This window comes from Carlito syrichta, unplaced genomic scaffold (genome assembly GCF_000164805.1).
Source record: "Carlito syrichta isolate Samal-C Ts95f unplaced genomic scaffold, Tarsius_syrichta-2.0.1 Scaffold200165, whole genome shotgun sequence".
In the NCBI taxonomy this organism is placed as follows: domain Eukaryota; kingdom Metazoa; phylum Chordata; class Mammalia; order Primates; family Tarsiidae; genus Carlito; species Carlito syrichta.
The window spans coordinates 56,411-78,204 of record NW_007144261.1 but is presented as its reverse complement, the minus strand read 5'-3'; the positions used below and the strand labels follow the sequence as shown (position 1 = coordinate 78,204).

Sequence of the window (21,794 nt, the reverse complement as noted above, 5' to 3'; positions counted from 1 at the left end):
ATTGAATCAAGTCAGTAGACTAACAGAACCAATCAAGCACACTCTGAGACTTTTCATTTAAGTCGAATGTCCTTTCAGCTCTGATTTCTAGCTGTCTTTTCAGGCTGGTAAGTTTGTTCACAGTTAGGATCAGTTGCCGCTGGCCTGTTGTGAAGGGCAGTTCAGATCACTCAGTTCACCACTGCCCCATTCACCACTCAGATCTGGCCTGTGTTCATTTTTCCCCTTTCGGTGTTGTTACCTTGAATTGCCAGCAGGTGGTGTTATCCTTCACTCCAGATGGTCTTTATCTCAGCTACTCGCCGGCCCCTAAGGGGAGGGCGATGTTGCCTCAAGGCACACGGGAGGAGACCCATGGCCTGGTGGGACATCTCAGTGGTAGTAGACCTCAGCAGATCTTGCTCGCAGGGGCTTCAAGGTCTGACGTTGTGGATCACCTCAGGCACAGGCATGTGATGTGGAATGGCTGCCTCGGTGGTGGCAGCAGCAGGCGGTGGCGGCTTGCCTCAGGCACGGGCGGTAAGATGTGGAATGGCTGCCTTGGAGGCAGCAGCAGCAGCAGCGGCAGCCATAGTAGCTGCCCAGACCCCGGTGATGCCTCAGCGAAGTCTACTGCCGAGCTCCATGTGAATAGCAGGCTGCCGATGATGGGATCTGCAGCCTCAGTGCCAAGGCTAAACTTAGCCAGCTATTTCCTCCTTTGGGTTACAGAGTCAGCACCAGCTACCTCTGGGAATAGGGCTCACCCGAGCTGAGGTCTGAAGGAGTAACATTTAAGTGGCTTTCACAAAACTGTTTCATTCATAGTAGGCTGCTTAGTCACAGATAGATCATCTGTCTATAACAGATAACCCAACAATCTCAGTAGCTTAACACAACAAAGATCTATTTATTGCTTACTACATGGGTGTGAGGTTCCTGGTCATTCTAGGACCAGGGTTCTTTTTAACTAATGGCTCTGCCATTCTCTGCGACAAGGGTCAACAAAGTTTTTCTGTAAAGTTTCAGATAGTAAATATTTTAGACTTTGTGGGCCACACAGTCTCTGTTGTAACTACTCAAGTCTGCCATTATGCACAAAAACAGCCATAGAGTCGGTCATGGTGTCATGGGCCGGAATCCCAGCTACTAGGGAGGTTGAAGCAGGAGGATCACTTGAGCCCAGGAGTCTGAGGCTGGAAGGTGCTATGATTGCACCTGTCAGTAGTCACTGCTCTCCAGCCTGGGCAACATAAGACCCATATAAAACAAAATCCAGTCATAGACAGTATGGAAACAAATTTTGCTGTGTTCCAATAGAACTTTTTTTGCAGACAGTGAAACCCGAATGTGATATTTTCACGTGTCACAAAATAGTATTCTTTTAAAACTTTTTATTTAAAAATGTAGAAACATTATTTGCTTGCAGGCAGTACAGAAATAGGCATGGGCCTGGCTTGCCCTGCAGACTGGAGTTTGCCAACACTTGCACTAGGGCCTTCATCCAGGCCTCTCAGTTCTTTCTCTGCATTGGGTACATCCAGGTGGCAACCACGGGTATTGTGGGAGATTTTAGGCACCAGTCCTAGATCCCACATCACCACCTACACATTTCATGACCAGAATTAGTCACAGCCCCACCAGGACACAAAGGATCCACAAGGTACAGTCTTCTCTGTGTCCAGGAGGAACATGGAATGACATGGGGAGCACACAATATCATATTTTCCACCAAATAATTTTTCTACATTTACCATTCCTCTTGCCTTTGCTTAAAATGTTCCTCCATTTCCTTTTCCATTTCCCAACCTAGATGGTTCAACTTCCCAAGTTTACCTATTACAATATGATTTTTCTTTCAGATACAAATGTCTTTGTGAAGCTTGTCATGATTCATCCAACTAAATAGTCTCTTTCCTTTGAATCACCAAAGAAATTTGAACTTCTCACATCACTTTATCATATAGGATGGACATTTGTGAACTCTTCTTCTTTCCACCACCAGATAATAAACTCCCTGAGGGTTGATATTACTCATTTTTTAATAACAGTTTTATTGAGATATAACCCGCATACTGTAAAAATCACCATTTTTTGTTGTTGTTTATTTGTTTGTTTGTTTGTTTGAGTTGACGTCTTACTTTGCCCAGACTGGAGTGCAGTGGCATGCTCACAGCTACCGCAGTCTCAGCATGCTGGGCTCAGGTGATCCTTCTGCCTCAGCCTTCCAAATAGCTGGAACTACAGGCACGCGCCACCATGCCTGGTTAATTTTTTTATTTGTTGTAGAAATGAGTTCTTGCCAAGTTGCCCAGGCTGGCCTCGAATCCTTGGGCTCAGGCAATCCACAGTGAGAACCTTGACCTCCCAAACCATAGGCTTAGGCAATCCAAAGTGAGAATCTTGGCCTCCCAAAGTAGGGGGATTGTAGGCGCGAGCCACCATGCCCAGCAGAAGTCACGGTTTGAAAGTGTATAATTCAATGTAAAATGGTGCAGCTGCTATGGACAATATTATGGCAGTTGTTAAAAAAATTAAAATCAGAATTACCATACGATCCAACAATTCCACTTCTGAAAGCAGGGACTCAAACAGACATTTATAGACTCATGTTCATAACAGGTGATTCATATAGCCTAAAGGTGGAAGCACCCCAGTGTCCATTGAAGGATGAACGGACAAACAAAATAGTATATCCATACAGTAGAATATTATTCAGCCTTAAAAAGGAAGAAAATTCTGACACATGATACAACATGGATAAACATTGAGAACATTATACTAAGTGAAATAAGCCATTCACAAAAGGGCAAATACTGCACGATTCCACTTATATGAGGTACCTGGAGAAGTCAGATTCATAGGGACAGAAAGTAGAATGGTGGTGGCCAGAGGCTGAGGGGGACAGGAAAAGGGGGATTTATCATTTAGTGGATACAGAGTTTCAGTTTTGCTATTTGGAGGAGTTCTGATGATATCTGTACAACATTGTGAATGTATTTAAACACCACTGAATCGTACACTTTAAAATGGTTGTGATGATAAATCTTATGTGTATTTTGCCACAATTTTTAAAAATAAAAAATGCAAGGCGAGTGGATTGCCTGATCCCACAGGTTCGAGACCAGCCCAGGCAACTTGGTGAGACCTTATCTCTACAATAAATAAATTAAAAATTAGCTGGGTGTGGTAGCGCCCGCCTGTAGTTCCAGCTACTTGAAAGGCTGAGGCAGAAGGAGCGCCAACGTCCAGCAGGTCGACATTGGGGTGGGCATGAGTGTGCCACGCATTCCAATCTGGGTGACAGAGTGAGACTCCGACTCAAAAAAAAAAAAAAAATGCGGCCAGGCACAGTGGCTCAAGCCTATAATCCCAGTACTTTGGGAGGCCGAGGCGAGAGGATTGTCTGAGTCGAGAGGTTCGGGATCAGCCTGGGAAACTTGGTGAGACCTTGTCTCTACAATACATACAAAAATTAGCCAAGCATGGTGGCACGTGCCTGTAGTTCCAGCTACTTGAAAGGCTGAGGTGGAAGGATCGCCGGAGCCCAGACACTGGGGTGGCTGTGAGCGTGTCACTGCACTCCAGCCTGGCCAATGGAGTGAGACTCCGGCTCAAAAAAATAAAATAAAATAAAATGTATAATAACAATATCATCAAAAAGGAGCACAATTCAATGATTTTTAAATATTCACAGAGTTATGCAACCATTGCCACATCAATTTTAGAATATTTTCATCACCCCAAAAAGAAATCCCCAATGCATTAGTAGTCACTCCTTATCACCCTTCCCCCCAGCCCCTGTAAACCACTAGTCTACTTTTTGTCTCTATGGATTTGCCTGTTCCAGATATTTCATATAAATGGAATCATACAACATGTGACTTTTGTGTCTGGCTTCTTTAACTTAGCATAATGTTTTCAAAATTCATCCACATTGAAGAATTACTATTATTTTATTTCTTTTTTGGACTGAATAATATTCCACTTTTTGTGTATCTGTTCATCAGTTGATGGACATTGGAGTTGTTTCTACTTTTTGGCTATTTTGAATAATGCTGCTATGAGCATTCATGTACAAGTTTTGTATGGTGTATGTTTTCAGTTTTCTTGGAGAGAGAGAGAGATATATATATGGTAACTCTGTGTTTAATATTTTGAGTAGTTGTTAAATTATTTTCCACAGCAGCCACACCATTTAAAAATCAGCTGGCAATGTATCAGGATTCTAATTTCCCCACATTTTCACTAAAACCTGCTATTGTCTGTCTTTTTCATCATAGCCATCCTAGTGGGTGTGATGTGTTATTTTACTGTGCTTTTGAGTTCACTTCCTTAGTGACTAATAAAGTTCAACATCTTTTCATGTGCTTATTGGTCATTTGTATTGCTTCATAGAAAAATGTTATAGCTCCTTGGCTCATTTTTAAAATAGGTTGTCTTTGTATTGTTGAGTTATAAGAGTTCTTTATGTACTCAAGATATCTTAAGTTCCTGATCAGATGTATGATTTTCTCCTGTTCTGTGAGTTGTCTTTTCACTTCCTTTCTAGTGTTCTTTGAAATACAAAGGTTTTAACTTTGATGCTCAATTTATCTATTTTTTTCTTTTGTTGCTTGTGCTTTTGGTATTATAACTAAGAAATGATTGCCTAATCCAGGATCACAAAGATTTACCTATAAGGTTTACTCCCAGATTTAATTCTAAGAATTGTATAGCTTTAGTCCTTAACATTTAGGTCTATGATCCATTTTGAGTTAGTTTTTGTTTTCAATGTGAGGTAAGAATCCATTCTTTTACATATGGATATCCAGTTGTCCCAGCATCATTTGTCTAAAAAACTATTGTTTCCCATGGAATGGTCTTGACACCCTTGTTGAAAATCAATTGACCATAAGTGTATGGGTTTATTTTTTACTCTCAGTTCTATTTCATTGATCTGTATGTCTATTCTTATGCCAGTACTGTATTGTCTTGAATACCATAGTTTTGTCATAAGTTTTAAAATTGTGAAGAGTGAATCCTCCAACTCTATTCCCTTTTTCAATACTGTTTTGGGTCTTCTGGGTTCCAGATGAATTTTAGGATCAGCTTGTTAACTTCTGCAAAAGACCAGATGGAATTTTATAAGAACTGTATTGGCTCTGCAGATCAATTTGAAGAGTACTGCCACCTAACAATATTAAGTCTAATTCATTAGCACTGGATGTGTTTTTATTTATTTAAGTATGCTTTAATTTCTAATCTTTTATAGTTTTCAGTGTACAAATATTCCTATTCTTTGTTAAATTTATTCATAAGTATATTATTCTTTTTGATGCTATTGGAAGTGAATTATTTTCTTAATTTTATATTCAAATTGCTCATTGCTAGTGTATATAAATACAATTGATTTTTGCATATTGATTGTATATTTTATAGCCTTGTTAGAGTCTCTTATTCTAATAAGCGAATTTTAACTTTTGTATGTGTGAATTCTAGTCATTTTTATATCCTCTGGAGCCCTTAACAGTGCTTAGTCTTAACTAGTACTCAATCCATTTGTGTTCCTTGAATCAATCTCTTTACATGCCTCATTGTCACAGACATCTTCCATCCAGTAAGTAATTTCCAGTTCCTAGTACCACTGAATCATTCTTTTTCTACTTCATTCTTTATCTGCAGGCTTGGGAACAATGGGCCGTGGCATCGTCATATCTTTTGCAAAGGCCAAGATCCCTGTGATTGCTGTAGAATCAGACAAAAAGCAGTTAGAAACTGCAAACAAGATAATAACCTCTGTCTTGGAAAAGGAAACATCCAAAATGCAGCAGAGTGACCAACCTTGGTCAGGACCAAAACCCAGGTTAACTTCATCTATGAAGGATCTTGGTGGTGTAGATTTAGTCATTGAAGCAGTATTTGAGGAAATGAACCTGAAGAAGCAGGTCTTTGCTGAACTGTCAGCTGTGTGCAAACCAGAAGCTTTTTTGTGCACCAATACCTCAGGCCTGAACGTTGATGAGATTGCTTCTTCTACTGATCGCCCTCACTTGGTCATTGGCACCCATTTCTTTTCACCAGCACATGTCATGAAGTTGCTCGAGGTTATTCCCAGCCGATACTCTTCCCCCACTACCATTGCCACTATTATGAACTTATCAAAAAAGATAAAAAAGTTCGGAGTGGTTGTAGGTAACTGTTTTGGGTTTGTGGGGAATCGGATGTTGAAACCTTATTACAATCAGACGTATTTCTTGTTAGAAGAAGGCAGTAAGTCAGAGGAGATTGATCAGGTGCTGGAAGAGTTTGGCTTTAAAATGGGACCTTTTAGAGTGTCTGACCTAGCTGGGTTGGATGTGGGCTGGAGAATTCGGCGGGGGCAAGGTCTGACTGGACCTACGTTGCCTCCAGGAACTCCTGCCCGAAGGCGGGGCAGTGATAGATATTGCCCAATTCCTGATGTGCTCTGTGAATTAGGACGATTTGGCCAGAAGACAGGTAAGGGTTGGTATCAATATGACAAGCCATTAGGTAGGATTCACAAGCCTGATCCCTGGCTTTCCCAGTTTCTGTCACAGTACAGAGAAACCCACCACATCAAACCACGTATCATTAGCCAGGCTGAGATCCTTGAGCGCTGCTTATATTCACTTATCAATGAAGCATTCCGTATCTTGGAAGAAGGAATGGCTGCTAGCCCAGAGCACATTGATATTATCTATTTACATGGGTATGGATGGCCAAGGCACAGGGGCGGGCCCATGTTCTATGCCTCCACAGTTGGGTTGCCCACAGTTCTAGAGAAGTTGCAGAAATATTACAGGCAGAATCCTGATATTCCTCAACTGGAGCCCAGCGACTATCTAAAAAAACTGGCTTCCCTGGGAAATCCTCCTCTAAAAGAATGGCAGAGCTTGGCAGAGCCCCCTAGCAGTAAGTTGTGATTCAGCCTTCCAGGTGATGCCTCACATGCTAGCACCAGTTAATACCCACTGAATTTCAGTGAACTTAAATCCAAAAATTCAAAGTAAGATTGCTCTGAAATACAAAGCAAAATAAAGAATCAGTCAGCTAAACCTCCCCTTTGAGCTTTCTGTCTGACCACTCTAGTGGGTCAAATTTTTAGGAATATGCTTCCTATGCCTCAGAATCTGTTCCAATCAGATAAATTTAGTCAATAAACTTGTGTGAACATAATAGCTGTTGAGAGAGCCTCAGGAATAAGTTGAGGTTCCCAAGTATTTTGATCACTGGAGAAATATGTCATCAATTAATAAATGATAAATGGGTCAGGTATGGTGACTAATGCCTATAATCCCAGCACTTTGAGAGGCTGAGGCGGGTGGATTGCTTGAGCCCAGGAGTTCAAGACCAGTCTAGGCAACATAATGAAACCTCGTCTCTCCAACAAAATTTCGGAATTATTAGCCAGGCATGGTGGCACATGCATGTAGTCCCAGCTACTCAGGATACTGGGGTAGAAGGATTGCCTGAGCCCAGGAGGTTGAGGTATTTTTATTTTAATACATAAAAATTTGTACACAAGCTGGGCTCGGTGGCTCAGCCTGTAATCCCACACCTTTGGGAGACTGAGGTAAGTGGATTTCCTGAGCCGCAGGTTCGAGACCTGCCCGGGCAGCGAGACCTCATCTCTACGATAAATCAAAAAATCAGCCGGGCGTGGTAGCGCATGCCTGTAATTCCGGCTACTTGGAAGGCTGAGGCGGAAGGATCGCCGGAGCCCAGCAGATCGAGGCTGCGGTGGCCAGGAGTGGCCACCGCACTCCAGTCTGGGCGACAGAGTGAGACTCCAACTCAAAAAAAAAAAAAAAAATTTATACACAAATGTTTATAGCAGAATTATTCATAATAGCCCCAAATTGGAAACAACTCAAACATCTATTAACTGATGAGTGGGTAAACAAAATGTGGTATAGCCGTATAATGGACTATTATTTAGCCACCATAAAAAGAAATAAAGGCTGGGTACAATGGCTCACACCTGCAATCCCAAGCACTTTAAGAGGCCAAAGTGGATGGATCACCTGAGCCCAGGAGTTTGAGACCAGCCTGGACAATATAGCAAAACCTCATCTCTACAAAAAAAAAAAAAAATTTTTTTTTTAATAGCTGGGAATGGTGATGTGCACCTGTAGTCCCAACTACTTGGAATGCAAAGGTGGAAGGATCACCTTAGCCCAGGAGGTCAAGGTTGCTGTGAGCTGTGATCATCGTGATCATGCCACTGCATTCCAGCCTGGATGACAGAGTGAGACTCCAACTCAAAAAGAAAAAAAAAATACTGACATATCTACAATATGATGAACCTTGAAAACATTATACTAAGTGGAAAAAAGTCACAAAATTTCACATATTGTATGTACATTATATGAAATGTCCAGAACATGCTAATCTCTGGAGACAGAAAGTACATTAGTGGTTGCTTAAGGATAGAATTGGTGGGGGTGAGGGGAATGGGAAGCGATTGCTAATAGTTATGGAATGTCTTTCTGGGTTGATGAAAATAGTCTAAAAATTATTGTGGTAATGGTTGCATAACTGAATATATTAAAAACCATTGAGTTGTATACTTTAAGTGATTGAATCTTATGGTATATGAATTATATCTAAATAAAGCTGTTAATAAATAAACAGGGCTAACATTGTTTTCCTTCAGTGAGATGTAAATGAACTATTTTCATAATACTTTTACCTGTGAACCTAAACAAAATTTCTGATGGTAAAATAAAAATTTCTGATGGTAAAATCTTGAATACAGTATAAGTTTCCCATTGTAAAAAGAAAACAAACATCCAAGAATGTACCTTGAATTGTAGTTCAATTTAGAATAATTTTTGAGATGTGTATTACTGAATTTTTTATGTTTTGGTTTATGAAATTAAAGACATTAGTGGAAAAGATTACTGAAAGTAGTAACTTTGTCTCCAAAGTGACTTATTTTCAAATTAATGCAAAAAAATACATTAACTTCTTCAAACCTTGAATGGATTTTATTTTGAATTCTTACAGTGTATTTTCACCCTACGCTAGCCTCTAGATTGAGCTTTTGAAACTAGAGCATCCATGAATAGATTTTATGAGTTAATAACCCCTGAAGTGTTATGATAAAATTTGCGTGTATGTATCCGAATGCATTTCTTGGAAGAGGTACCATATCTTACATTGTATTCTCAAAAGTGTCATGTCCAACTAAAGATTAAGGACCAATACAGGAGTATATAGAAAATGGGAAAGAGAAATATGAATTCATTTTTTCTTATTTTATATCAAATGAGGCAAAACTAATTCTAATTTGCTGGGTCTGACCTAAAATAGTAGTTAATATGGTAAAACCTTTCAGGATGTCCTATCTTGTCCTTGAAAATGCACTTAAAAGGCTGATTTTTCTTGTTAATAATTTTTAAACTATCTGTATTTTTTTAAAACTTCTGGATGACATTTTAAAAAAATGTGTTCCAGTGGTGGTTGACTCTGATGGGAACCATATTTTGGGAACACCCCTGAATCTTTGCCGTGAGACTCCAACTTTAAAGATGAGCTTAATGATATTCCTTAAATCAGTAAAACCCCTGTGCAGCTGCAGTTGCTATCTGTTCATTCATTTCCAGCAGGAACGGGTGTGCATGAGAGAGATAAAGTGAGGGATCCTAAATTTCTCTGACTAATGATGTTACAGAACTATGTATGCAAATCACACCCTGCTGCACTGTAAGAACCTGAAATTTCTAGGGTCTCAGATTTATCTTTAAAATAGACATCTAGAAATCAGAAATATTGCAGCCTCACTACATTATCTGAACCCTTTTGGCAGCCATTGATAAGATTAATCTAAATCAAGTTCTCTGGACTATTTAAAATCAACTTTCTGTAAGAACAGAGTAGTCCTTGACTATTCTTGGGACTGTTGGTGCCATCTGTTTATCTTGCCAGCATATATATACATTTTGAGATGAACAGACAAGCTACACTGCTTCCAGGCAGGACAGCAGCATTGTACAACTCCAGGGGAAACCATTCATACTATGTACCAAGGGGTTGTCATCTACACAGAAATAATATGAATGGCACTCCCTAGAGTTGTACAATACCTACTATTGTTTCCAGGACTTTCTGTGTAGCAGAAAGTTTTGTTTCTTGCTGTATCTTTCCAAATGAAAGTTGACAAGAGTAGTGGGAAAATCTCCATTTCGATATTCAATCCAATGGGACCAAATTTTTAGGAAATGGTTGCATTTTGTTTGTTTTTTTTAGTATTTTTTTCTAGCACCCCTAGAAAAAGGAATATGAGAAAGAGAGAGAGAGAGAGAGAGAGAGAGAGAGATGAACAGAGCTTTTAATTCTTGTCCAGATTTTAAGACATTTCAATAGAAATATTTATTCTCTTTCACCCAACTTAAAGCAACCTGGCAGAATGAGTACCTGAAGCCATCTCATGAACAGAACTCATGTCATCAATCTTGTGCAAATTTTCAGTATACTAAGGGTTATTCTACCTTCTCTAAGAGGACACAGAAATAGTTGCTAATTCTCGTCGCAATGTGATGGCCCTAGGATGGGGTTAGGGTAAAACCTTCTCCAATCAAATCATGAATAAACTTGGATTTCCAAAGCTGGAGAGGTGTTGATTGTAAATTTTGGCAGAGACTGTTGGCTATCCTCTGAAGTTTCTGTTCTGTAGTAATAACATTTAAATTTTTAGATGAATATGTAGATTTTCCCAGAGTATACAATATATTTGTCAGCTTCTCTTATGTCAAGTCCTGGACATGTGACTAAGTTCTAGACAATGGGATGTAAGGGTGTCGTGTGACAGCTTCTGAAAACCTGTCTTAACCATTGGATGACATGCATCCTTGTCTCATTTGTTTTTTGTCCCTTCCTCCATCTTGCTGTCTGAGTACAGATATAATGGCTGGAATTCCACCCACTATACTAGTCCACAAAGACAAAAGACCTGCCCTGGAATGGGCAGTAGTGATGAGCTTGACTTTCTAGGGACCTCATGCAGCAGCATTGCCATTCTACTTTCCAATAGCCATTTATGTGAGAGCAATCAACTCCCATTACAGGTAAGTCAGTGTTATTGTATGTCTTTATTCACAATAGACCCTAATCTGAATTAATGCAGTTAGAGTCTAAGAATTAGTAGATTTGTTTTGTTTTTGTTTTCTCAGTGCTATAGGTAATTCTAATAAGCAGGCTGTTTAAAGAATCCTGTCTCATTAAACGATGGTTTTTTTTTTAGTTGAAGTCTCACTCTGTCGCCCAGGCTAGAGTTCCATAGCACACTCACGACCACCCCAGCGTCGCCCTGCTGGGCTCCGGCAATCCTTCTGCCTCAGCTTTCCAAGTAGCTAGAACTACAGGCGTGCTACCATGCCCAGCTAATATTTTTAAAAATTTATTGTAGAGATGAAGTCTTGTCAAGTTGCCCAGGCTAGTCTCAAACCCATGGGTTCAGGCAATCCACTCGCCTCAGCCTCCCAAAGTGCTGGGATTATAGGCTGAGCTGCTGAGCCCGGCCTTAAACAAAATTTATTTTTTATTTTGCCATTGTGATGTGTTTTCCAACTTAATGTTGAATTACTCACAAATTTTTATATATGTAATTGTTGCAGGCAGATGGAGATGCACACTAAACCTGAAAATAGGGCTTTAAGTCAACATTTAGTAGAAAATAGTCTCACAGGCCTACTTGAACCTCAGATTAACTGCTATTTAATTAGAGATTAAAAAAATACTCATCAAGAAAATAAGAATTATCAGAAGGAGAGGTGGTCAACAGTGGCATAGAGGAAAAGAAGAGAAATTTGAAAATCAGTATCTCTCAGCACTGCCCAAAAGGGAGGCACTGAATCTGGGGTGCACTGGATTGCATAGCTCTAAAATGAGGTGTCTACACAGAGAGTGAGAAAGATCCCTCCTAGAGATGCAGGCAGTAAATATTAGAACTACTATTGCGACTTATTTTTATCTATAAAATAAAAAAATAATCTTAATTAATATTTTGGGGGCAGACATGGTGGCTCACACCTGTAAATCCCATCACTTTGGAAGGTTGAGGTGTGACGATTGCCTGAGCTCAGGGGTTGAAAACCAGCCTGGGCAACTTGGCAAGATCTCATTTCTACCACCACCAAAAACAATAAAATTTAGCTGGGCGTGGTGGGGCACACCTGTACTTCCAGCTACATAGAAGACTGAGGTGGAAGGATTACTTGAGCACAGAAAGTTGAGGCTGTGGTAACCATGATCATGTCACTGCACTCCAGCCTGGACGACTGAGTGAGACTCTGACTCAAAAAAAGAAAAATGTTTGTATGTGTGTACCAATGTACATTGTTGCTCTCACCAGGCTGCATCTCAGACAGTTATGTATCAGGAGTGAGGTTTCCTGAGGAAGAAGGCAAGGTCAAAAATTCAGAGGCTGACAGTGGCATACCCCATCTTTCATTTGCTTTCAGCATATTGAGAAATATTGCAGATTATGCGTGCTAGGGTAAGTAGATATTCACTCTAAATTATGTAATTTAACTAAATAAATTAGCCCTCACAAAAGATTATTTGAAAGGAATTATTCTTAAAAAGACTCCTTGGGGGAAAAAAACCACACAATTGAAGATAAAACAAATAATGCCAGCAAAGATGAAGAACAAGAAAATGGCAGATCTGGTAGTTCTGACATCAGCTTTTTGTCAGCTATATTACAAGGTAGAATAATTTAGTCAAATCTGGCAAGAAATTGACCAGAAAAATTATTTTTTTAAAGAACTGGGGTCTCACTCTGTCACACAGGCTGGAGCACAGTGTTATGATCATAGCTCAATACAACCTCAAATTCCTAGGCTCAATCCAGCCTCCCAAGTAACTGGAACTAAAAGTATGCACCATTGTGTCTTGCTAATTTTTTATTTTTGTAGAGATAGAGTCTATGTTGCCCAGGCTGGTCTCAAACTCCTGGCCTCAAGCGATCCTCCTGTCTCAGCTTCCCAAGTAGCTGGGATTACACCTGGCTCAAAACATTCTGAAATTAAGAAGAAGACTATTAGAAATGTTGATTTATATACCTACCATTCATTATAAAGTTTGCCCTAAACATATATTGTCTTATATTAGCTAATGATATGAAACCATCACCTATTAGTGAGATGCTTTTAATATATTACTTATGTCATTATCTCATCATTTCTAAATTTCCTTTTTTATTATGTGTTATGTTTATGTATATAGATATAATAGGAAAGTATAAGATTTGTAAATCAATAAACATCCTATATGTTAGAGATGTACTAAAAATGTATGTGATATGGTACCAGATCCTCTTTCAGGAATGAAAGATTTATTTTCCCAACAGTTGAAAGTGCTGCCAGAAGATGGTCTTCTTTGGGGATTGCCTTGCTCAAGATTATACCTTCTTCCAAAGGTAGCTCACATCCAATAACTGCTCAGTGCAGGGGTATAAATGCCTTCGCTCCTTTCCCCAACTCTGAAGGGCTGACATAGCTTTCGAGTTCCTAGTGACATTGACTGGTACAGCTCAACTTCTTCCTCTGCTCATTCCTGCTTCCCTCTCCTCTCTTTCACAGATGTTAATCCCAAGATCACCCCCTTAACATTTTGCACACTAATCTCCATTTCAGAGTCATCTTCCCAGGAAGATGGAGGTATATGATTAAAAATGCTTGGAAGCCATCAATCTGTATGCTACCAACTCTTTGGTATTTGTTTAATAGACTTCTTTTGATCTTACATGCCATCAACTTTTGTAATTATTCTATAATGCTAGGAAAGAATGTGCAGTCTCAATTTGTGAATATGAAATTCTGCTATAAGATAAAGCTTGTTAATAATTTTACTCAAGTTTTCTTTTCTTTTGTCTTTTTTTAAATTTTTTTATTTTTTTAGAGTTGGAGTCTCACTCTGTCACCCAGACTGGAGTGCAGTGGCATGCTCCCAGCCACTGCAGCCTCGACCTGCTGGGCTCCAGCAATCCTTCAGCCTCAACCTTCCAAGTAGCCGGAACTACAGGCACACGCTACCACACCTGGCTAATTTTTTATTTATTGTAGAGACGAGGTCTCACCAAGTTCCCCGGCGCGGGTCTTGAACCCACGGGCTCAAGCAATCCTCTTGCCTCGGCCTCCCAAAGTGCTGGTATTACAGGCTGAACCACCGAGCCCAGCCACTCAAGTTTTCTATATAGCCTTGCTGATGTTTTAGTTGCAATCCTGCCTCCTTCTGACTATCAGGGTCAATTACTCTGATCAAGGTGGAGACTACCTTTCTTGGCACAAAGACTCAGAAGTGACTAGGTGGCAACTATAGCTTAAAAGGGAGTCTTACCGCATCTTTAGTGGAAATGTTTCCCCTCTAGGAACCAGGATTTCTAGATCATAGAGTGTTACTTAGTGTCACACAGGAAGCAAAATTCCCCAAGTGGGTTACTTGTAATGATAGTAAAAGGGACCACTTCCCCTTCCGTTCTTTAGTTTCTATAACCTTGTACTCTATTTATTAGGAACATAGTACCACGTGGTTATTGATTTCAGGTATAAAACTGCATTCTGGGGGGATGATACCCCATTCTCATTGTGCATTATCTCAAAACTGGCACCTCAACAGTGTCTGCAAAGATATGCTCCATTATTCTAACAGGAAGGCTAGTGGCTTCTGGGGGAGTAGTGTGTGATTGGAAATGGAGATCCCATGGTTATATGTCCACTTCTGTATCTCTTTTGTTCTAAAGTATGTCCTTTTTTCTGATGCAATATTATATGAGGTCCTGTGTCACTGGTTCAGATTCTGAGTTTTTGGAGAAAGGTGATGAAACTCTGTAGTCAAGAAAAACTCCTATCTGGAATATATGTCAATTCCAGTCCAGATGGATCACTGATTCTCCCAGAGTGAAAGATTTCTGATGTAATAGACTTTTATCACGTGGTTGGTTTTTATCCTTGAGTACAGTTCTTGAGGGCATTAATCCTTTTTTATCTCTTGGTAGTCGTCCCTGGATGGGTTATTTTGTCTTAACTCTAGTTATTGTTCTGGTGAGCAAGAGGGGAGGTAGAGATATTTTCAGACCTGGACATATGTTGTGTTGCAAGGTAGAAGTCTCTGAATTATCTTAAAGCAAGTGGGAAGCACAAGTGTTTAGGAGGGAGGTGAAGGCCATGCACATAGGCCCAAAGTATCAGTGGCAATCTCAAAATTTGAGGTTTTCAAATTCATTGACCCAAATGTCCCCATCCCAAGTTTCAGGATCCCACTTCTGCCTAATCAAGACCCTAACCTTGGTATAGTGGACTTGCCATGGGGAATTTAACCTTTTCTGGAACTCCACTTTCCTTATAATTAAGTCCTGGGTCTGACACTCTGCTTTTTTCCCCCTGTAACTCCAGGAGATGAGTCTCTTTATACATGGCCAGAGAAATCCTGTGATGTTTACAGTTCATCTTACATTGGTAATTAATCACTTCCACACCTTTTATTATATTTCTCTAGTGCAGCAATAGCCCCCAGCAACAGCCATCTGACTCCATGTAATTACAACTTCCTATAAACCTCTCAAATGCCTGAGATATTGCTTTCATTGCCTTCTAACTGATATCCCAATTTCTCCATGGATAAAAGTTTTAACTTTTGCAGTTACAGCATGCCTGGTGATATCAATATTCTACTTACTTCCGGTGATGACGTCTTTGTTGCCAATGGTGGTGGCGATCTAGTTCCAAAATCCCATTTCAGAGTTTTCTTCCTAGGACCATGTCTATATGCAGCCACCATACACCGGCTTTCCCAGGAGAGGCTCAAGGTAGAGATTTCCATGCAGGAGCTCTACTGGTGAATGCTCTTGAGAATAACACCTCTAAGGGAGTGAAGGAAGCAGGATTGAGGAGAAGGAGTTGAACTGTGATACAGATACAACAGGGGCTTTAATGGACCCATGGGTAGCTCAGAGGCTTGGATAGCCCTTTAGAGACCCTGAATTGAGGCAAGGGGACTGGGCCCTTGTACTCTGACACTGACTTGCTTTTGTATGTGGTTGCCCTTAGAGAGGGAAACATGGCCTGGGAGATATCTTCAGCCAAGGTCAATATCCTTGGAGGAATTCAGGTCCTTACCTTTTCCCTGCAGTACTTCCAGAAGCTGGGAGAATCTGGTTAGTACACCGCAGCATCCAATACAGAGCTCTGCCTTGTAGACCTTCAATATTGCTCTCATCACTCTCATCATACTTTGATCTGCTGTCTTTGTCATTCACTACAGGAAACCCACAACACCTAGGGCCCTCATCATCGGGACTCTCATCCCTGTGTGGCATCTTCCTCTACTCGCCAAATCCTTCCCCTGAATCCTCTAGAATTCACAATTTGCATCACCATTTCCTCTAATCTCAAAATGTCTTCTGAACATTTCTTCATCTTCTGGACCTAAATTCTTGGTTTCGTCAAGGGTTCTCCAATGAATGGCTTCATCAGCTAGCTTCTGAATAAATGAGAAAAAAAAAAAATGACCATGGAGACCAAAATATCACCTTTATTAGTGATAGAGGTCAGGTTGGAGGATGTGGTTTTAGGTTTATTAACCTCATGTACTTGATAACCCTGATAATTAGACCTCCTCACACATAGTGGTGCTGGGCCACATGTATATTCTCATCTTTTCTGAAGCTTTTGGTTATGTGGTTTTAAATAGTTCCCTAGTGTTTGTACAAGGGGAAATGCCCCCAAAACAGAATTATTTCTGGAGGGTGGGCCCCTTGTACAGGCTTCCTCCACTAGGTAAGTGTTCTAGGAACTCATAGGCATCAATGTGCCAGTTAGCGTTGTTGTAAGAGGCTGCATTTGACTTCAGTGACTTTTTTCTTTAGATTATTTCAGTGCATTTGCTCATTTCATGATGGGTGATTTATTACAGCGCCTGACCACACCACACTGAGTATTCAATAGTTTTTGACCAAAAGCGGCATGACCCCCATTCCTCAACCTCCCCATTCACCCAATCTCACCCTGAGTGACTTTTGTTTGTTTTCTCGGATGAAAAAAAGACCTCAAAGGGAAATATTTTGTTGATGTGGAAGAGGTGAAACAAAAAATGGCAGAAACACTAAAAGGCATCGAAATCAATGAGTTCAAAAACTGTTTTGAGCAGTGGAAAAAGCATTTCATAGATGTATTACATCAAACAGAGTCCTTTGAAGGTGACTGAAGTTTAAACATGTAAGAATAAGTACACAATTTTAATAAATAAATTACTGGTATTTTTTGGCCCCTTCTTGTGTTTTCTCAGATCCTTTTTGGAAACAGGTGAGGTATAATTAGAAAAAAATAGGAGCTGGAACTCTCAAAAACAGAGAAACAATAATGAATGGAACATGTGTCATGTGCCAAATGAATGACAGAATGTTTGTACTGGAATTCAGAGAAAGAGACGGTCACTACAAAATTAATGCCCATTGATCTCAAGGAGGCCATGTTACTACATTTCTTTAGACCATTCATTCCCATATTCTTCTAGATGACTCTTTCATACCTTCTATTCTGCCAAATTCCATCACCTCCTTCTCCCTCCTCCTTCTCAGCTGATGTCCTTGCTTCATTCACTGAGAAAATAGAAGCAATCAGAAGAAAGTTTCCACAAGTGTCCACCAACACATCTACCCACCTCCCTGCATCTGTGCTCACATATTCTGCCTTCCCTCCTGTTTCTGTAAATAAACTATCTGTGCATCTATCAAAAACCAGATCCTCCGCTATATTCTAGATACCAACTCCTTTCACCTACTCAAATAACCTGGCTCTCTTCTTTTTCTGTTTCATCAACTTCCCTTTCTCTACAGCTTCTTTCCAATCAATATATAAGCAAGCTGTAATTTCTTTCATCTTAAAAAAATCTTGATCCCATTTCCCCTTCCAGTTCCCAGCTCTTTTCTCTTCTTCATAGCACAACTGCTCTACTGATTACTCTCATTGTCTCCCATTCCAGTCCTCTCAATTCTCTCTTGAATCTACTCCAGTCAGGCTTTTATCCCCACCACTCTCCATCGCTGCCTTTGTCAAGGTCACCAGTGACACTTTTATTGCTGAAAGCAATGATCAGTTCCTGGTTCTCATGTTACTTGATGCATCAGTCATGCCTTCTTCATTAAAAAGCTTGCTTTGCCTGATTCCAGGACCCCCCCCCCCCACTCTCTTGAGTTCCTCTACCCTGTTCATCTCGTCTTTCTTAATCTCCATTGCAGGTTCTCTATCTCCTAAATGTTGGAGGGTCCAGGACCCAGACCTTGAACCTCTTCTTTTCTCTATCTAAACCTACTCTCTTGCTGATTACATTTTGTTTCATGGCTTTAAATATCATCTATACACTGAAAACTCCTAAATTTGCACTTTCAGCCTAGAACTCTCCCCTGTTTGACTACTTGATATTTTTGTTTGGGTGTATAATAGATATCTAAGACTTAACATGCTTGAAGTGAGCTCTTGCTAGTCATCACCCTCCACTCTACCCCACCCCACAACAGATTTCTCCTGCAACATGCCCCATTCTCTGTAAATAGCAGCTGCACTCTACCATTTGCTCAGGACATAAACCTTAGCATCATTCTCGATTCTCTCTTGATTTCAATCTCCACATCTAATTCATCGGTGAAACTTGGCAGCTCTACCTGCAATATATTAAAAATACAACTATTTATCCCTGGCTTCTCTACTCTCACTGGCTCCAACCTTTTACTATCTCTCATCTGAGGCTATGATGTCCAAACTGGACTCTCTGCTTTAGCCCCTTTTTTCCCTGTGATCATATCAACACAACAGCCAGGGTAACCCTTCTATTCAAAACACTTCAGTGGCTTCCCATCTCATTTAGAATAAAAACCAGACTCTTTACAATGCCACAAGGCCCTACATAATCCAGCCTCATTACCTCCCTGATCTCATCTCCTGTTTTTCTGCTTGGCTCATTCAGCCCCAGCCAACCTGGTGTTTTCTGAACATACTAAACAAACTACCGACCCAGGGCCTTTGCACTTCCTATTCTGTCTACCTGAAACACATTTCCCTCAGTTATTGCATAGAATGGTCCCTCACTTCTTTCCTTCTGCCTCATTGTCACCTTGTTGAAGGGCCTTCTCTGACTACTCCATATACAATAACAACCATTCCCTTCCCTAATATTCCCTATCACCTTGACCCTGCATTTTCTCCATAGCATAATTACCGTCAGACATATTTCATACTTGTTTGCTTATTTTCTTACATCTCACTCCTCTAAAATATAAACTCCTTACAAGCAGTCATTTTGAATGTTTTATATGCGGTAGTGTCTAAAACCCAGATGAGTGCCTGGTTGTAGAGGAGATACTCAATGTATTTGTTGAAGAAATAAAAATCTTAGTTTATATGTTGTCTTAGACTAGCCATTTTCCCCTGCATGCTGGAGATTAGCCCAGGCTATGTTAGGAACATTCAGGAAAGGCTGTAGAAATATTGCTCATCCATTGTTTGTCTCAAAACTACCTAGCTCAGCTTAGCAAAAGAATTATAAAAACTAAATTTCCATTAGCAACTTAACTGTTGCCTTATTTACTCACTCGTAACTACAGAACAAATGATCCTTTTTTTTTTTTTTTTGAGTCGGGATTTGGCTCTGTTGCCCAGGGAGTAGCATTATTGTGGTTCACCACAGTTTTAACCTCCTGGGCTCAGGTGATCTTTCCATCTCAACCTTCCGAGCAGCTGTGACTACAGGCATGTGCCACTATGGCTAATTTTTCAATCTTTTATAGAGACAAGGCCTTACTATATTGGGTAGGTTGGTCTTGAACTCCTGGGCTCAAGCGATCCTCCCGCCGCAGCCTCCCAAAGTGCTCAGATGACAGGTGTGAGCCACAGTGCCCGGCCTCTGATAATTTTTTTCTTGATTTGTGACTTACCTAGAAAATACAAAGAACTCAATCAAATTTCATTATGCAACTTACAAATACTCTTTTTTGAGACAGTAATATTATATTTAAAAGAATGCAAATTCAAAAATATTTGTTATTAGAATGTATGAATATTTAAAATCTGAACTGTTGCAGAAATTGTCTTGCCATACTATGAAATTTTCAGTTATCCAACTGGTTCTCAGAAACATATCATTATGTAGACCCTTGCTGGAAAATAGAACAAACGTAATGAAGTACAATTAAAATAAATCACTTCCAAGAACTGAGTGTCTCGAGTGTGGTTTTTTTTTTTTTCTGCACTTCCCACCAGATGGTGCTGCTGAGAAGTTTTCTTAAAAATTCCAAGTTGGGGGTCCTCTTTTAACTAAGCAATAGAATATAATTTCTAGTGGTTCTCTGATAACATTCATTTTTATTACTTTAGACAAAATGTTCTGTGGGCTCCTGGAGTTTGTGTATGGGTGGGATGTGGGTCAGTTTCATAAATAATAGGCAATATGAGTAGGTGGAAATCGGAGATAGAATTTCAGCTGCAATCACATTTGAAATTAGTAGACTTTCAGTGATCATTATGTACTTGGCTTCCCAGACTTAAAAAATTATGTAAGATGTGCATAATTTTCTTGTAGCTCTTGTTCAAACTATAAAAATGAGCATAATAATGCCATTTCAATTTTTAAAACCCAACTGCTTATTCTTATGTGGTTCATGAAAGTCAGCTTTATTGATTTTTTAAAATATGGGCTAGAATTTTTTAAATTATAATTTAACAGTTGAATTTAAGATTCTTTCTACAGAGATATTTTATCTATTAGGCAGTAAATTCAGAATTTTTTTCAGTGTATAATAAGCACTGTATTTCAATGTACTAGTATGAGCTATTCATAAAATACAGCAATTTTAGTCCACTTGACCATTTCCCAAGAGCCACTACTTTAGATGGGAAAGCACAGTGAATATAGGTAGTCAGATTTGAGGCTTTCATGGAAATTTAGTGGTCAAGAACCTCTTTTATTTTATCCTCCGTGGAAATGGACTCTTGCTAAGAAATGACCATTATACTTTATTTTCTAGATTAAATTTCAGCTTCTTTACTTTTTGCATCTTGATTCTATTTTCCATCTTTTAATCATTATTGTTACCTTCTCCTAGTATTACCAGAATTGGGATAAGAAAAGGAAAGACATCATTTACATAATCATTGCCTAATCATGTACATTTATTTGCATACGTTATATATTTATCTGAGAGAATTGGAGACAGACCCAGCTAGAAAGAAGAGCCTGGAGTGAGGGTTGGGACTTCCTAAAGGTTCTCTAGGGACCTCCCTTTACCTCCCTTTAGGGAGGAGAGAAACTGGGATGATAGCATCCGGGAAGTCAGAAGAGCTGGGAGAGCAGACATCTGGGCTCGAGGGCATTGAGGACTGTGGGGAGGCTGCGGACTCTGAGATTGTCACTAGAGAGAGTGGAAGAGGAAAGCAAAACGGGCAGCACAAGCAAAACTCAATGCGCTTCTTTCTCCTTTTCTCTGCAGCTGATGTTCCCACTTCCCCGTGCCGCGGCCTGGACTTGAGGGTGGCTCCCTGCAGGGGATCAGCAGCTGTTCTGCTGGGCTGCTGGCAGGGGAGTGGCACCAGCACAGAGACCCCTTTCTTCTTCCTTGGCGGGAGCAGGAAGTAGCTGAGTGGAGCCTTGTGTGTCCGCCTTTCTATCCCCCAGTGATCAGAGGAGAGGCTCTGTGTAGCAGTCTGTTCCTGGGCAGGGCTGGGCCAGAGGACAACACAAAGAAAAATAACCCCAGCATATTAGGGCCCTCTTTGTCTGCTTGTAGAGTTATACAGCCTAGCGTGCTCGCTCAGATC

The 21,794-nt window shown here is 40.2% G+C and overlaps 1 protein-coding gene across 1 annotated transcript; it reads left to right on the top strand.

Moving 5' to 3' along the window:
• Positions 1 to 323: 323 nt before the first annotated feature.
• On the top strand, positions 324 to 7,410 carry LOC103253098 (peroxisomal bifunctional enzyme). The gene is made up of 2 exons (XM_008051576.2): positions 324 to 591; positions 5,644 to 7,410. Exons 1-2 carry the CDS (start codon positions 324 to 326, stop codon positions 6,903 to 6,905), a joined length of 1,530 nt encoding a protein of 509 aa, XP_008049767.2. The 3' UTR covers positions 6,906 to 7,410.
• Positions 7,411 to 21,794: the final 14,384 nt, after the last annotated feature.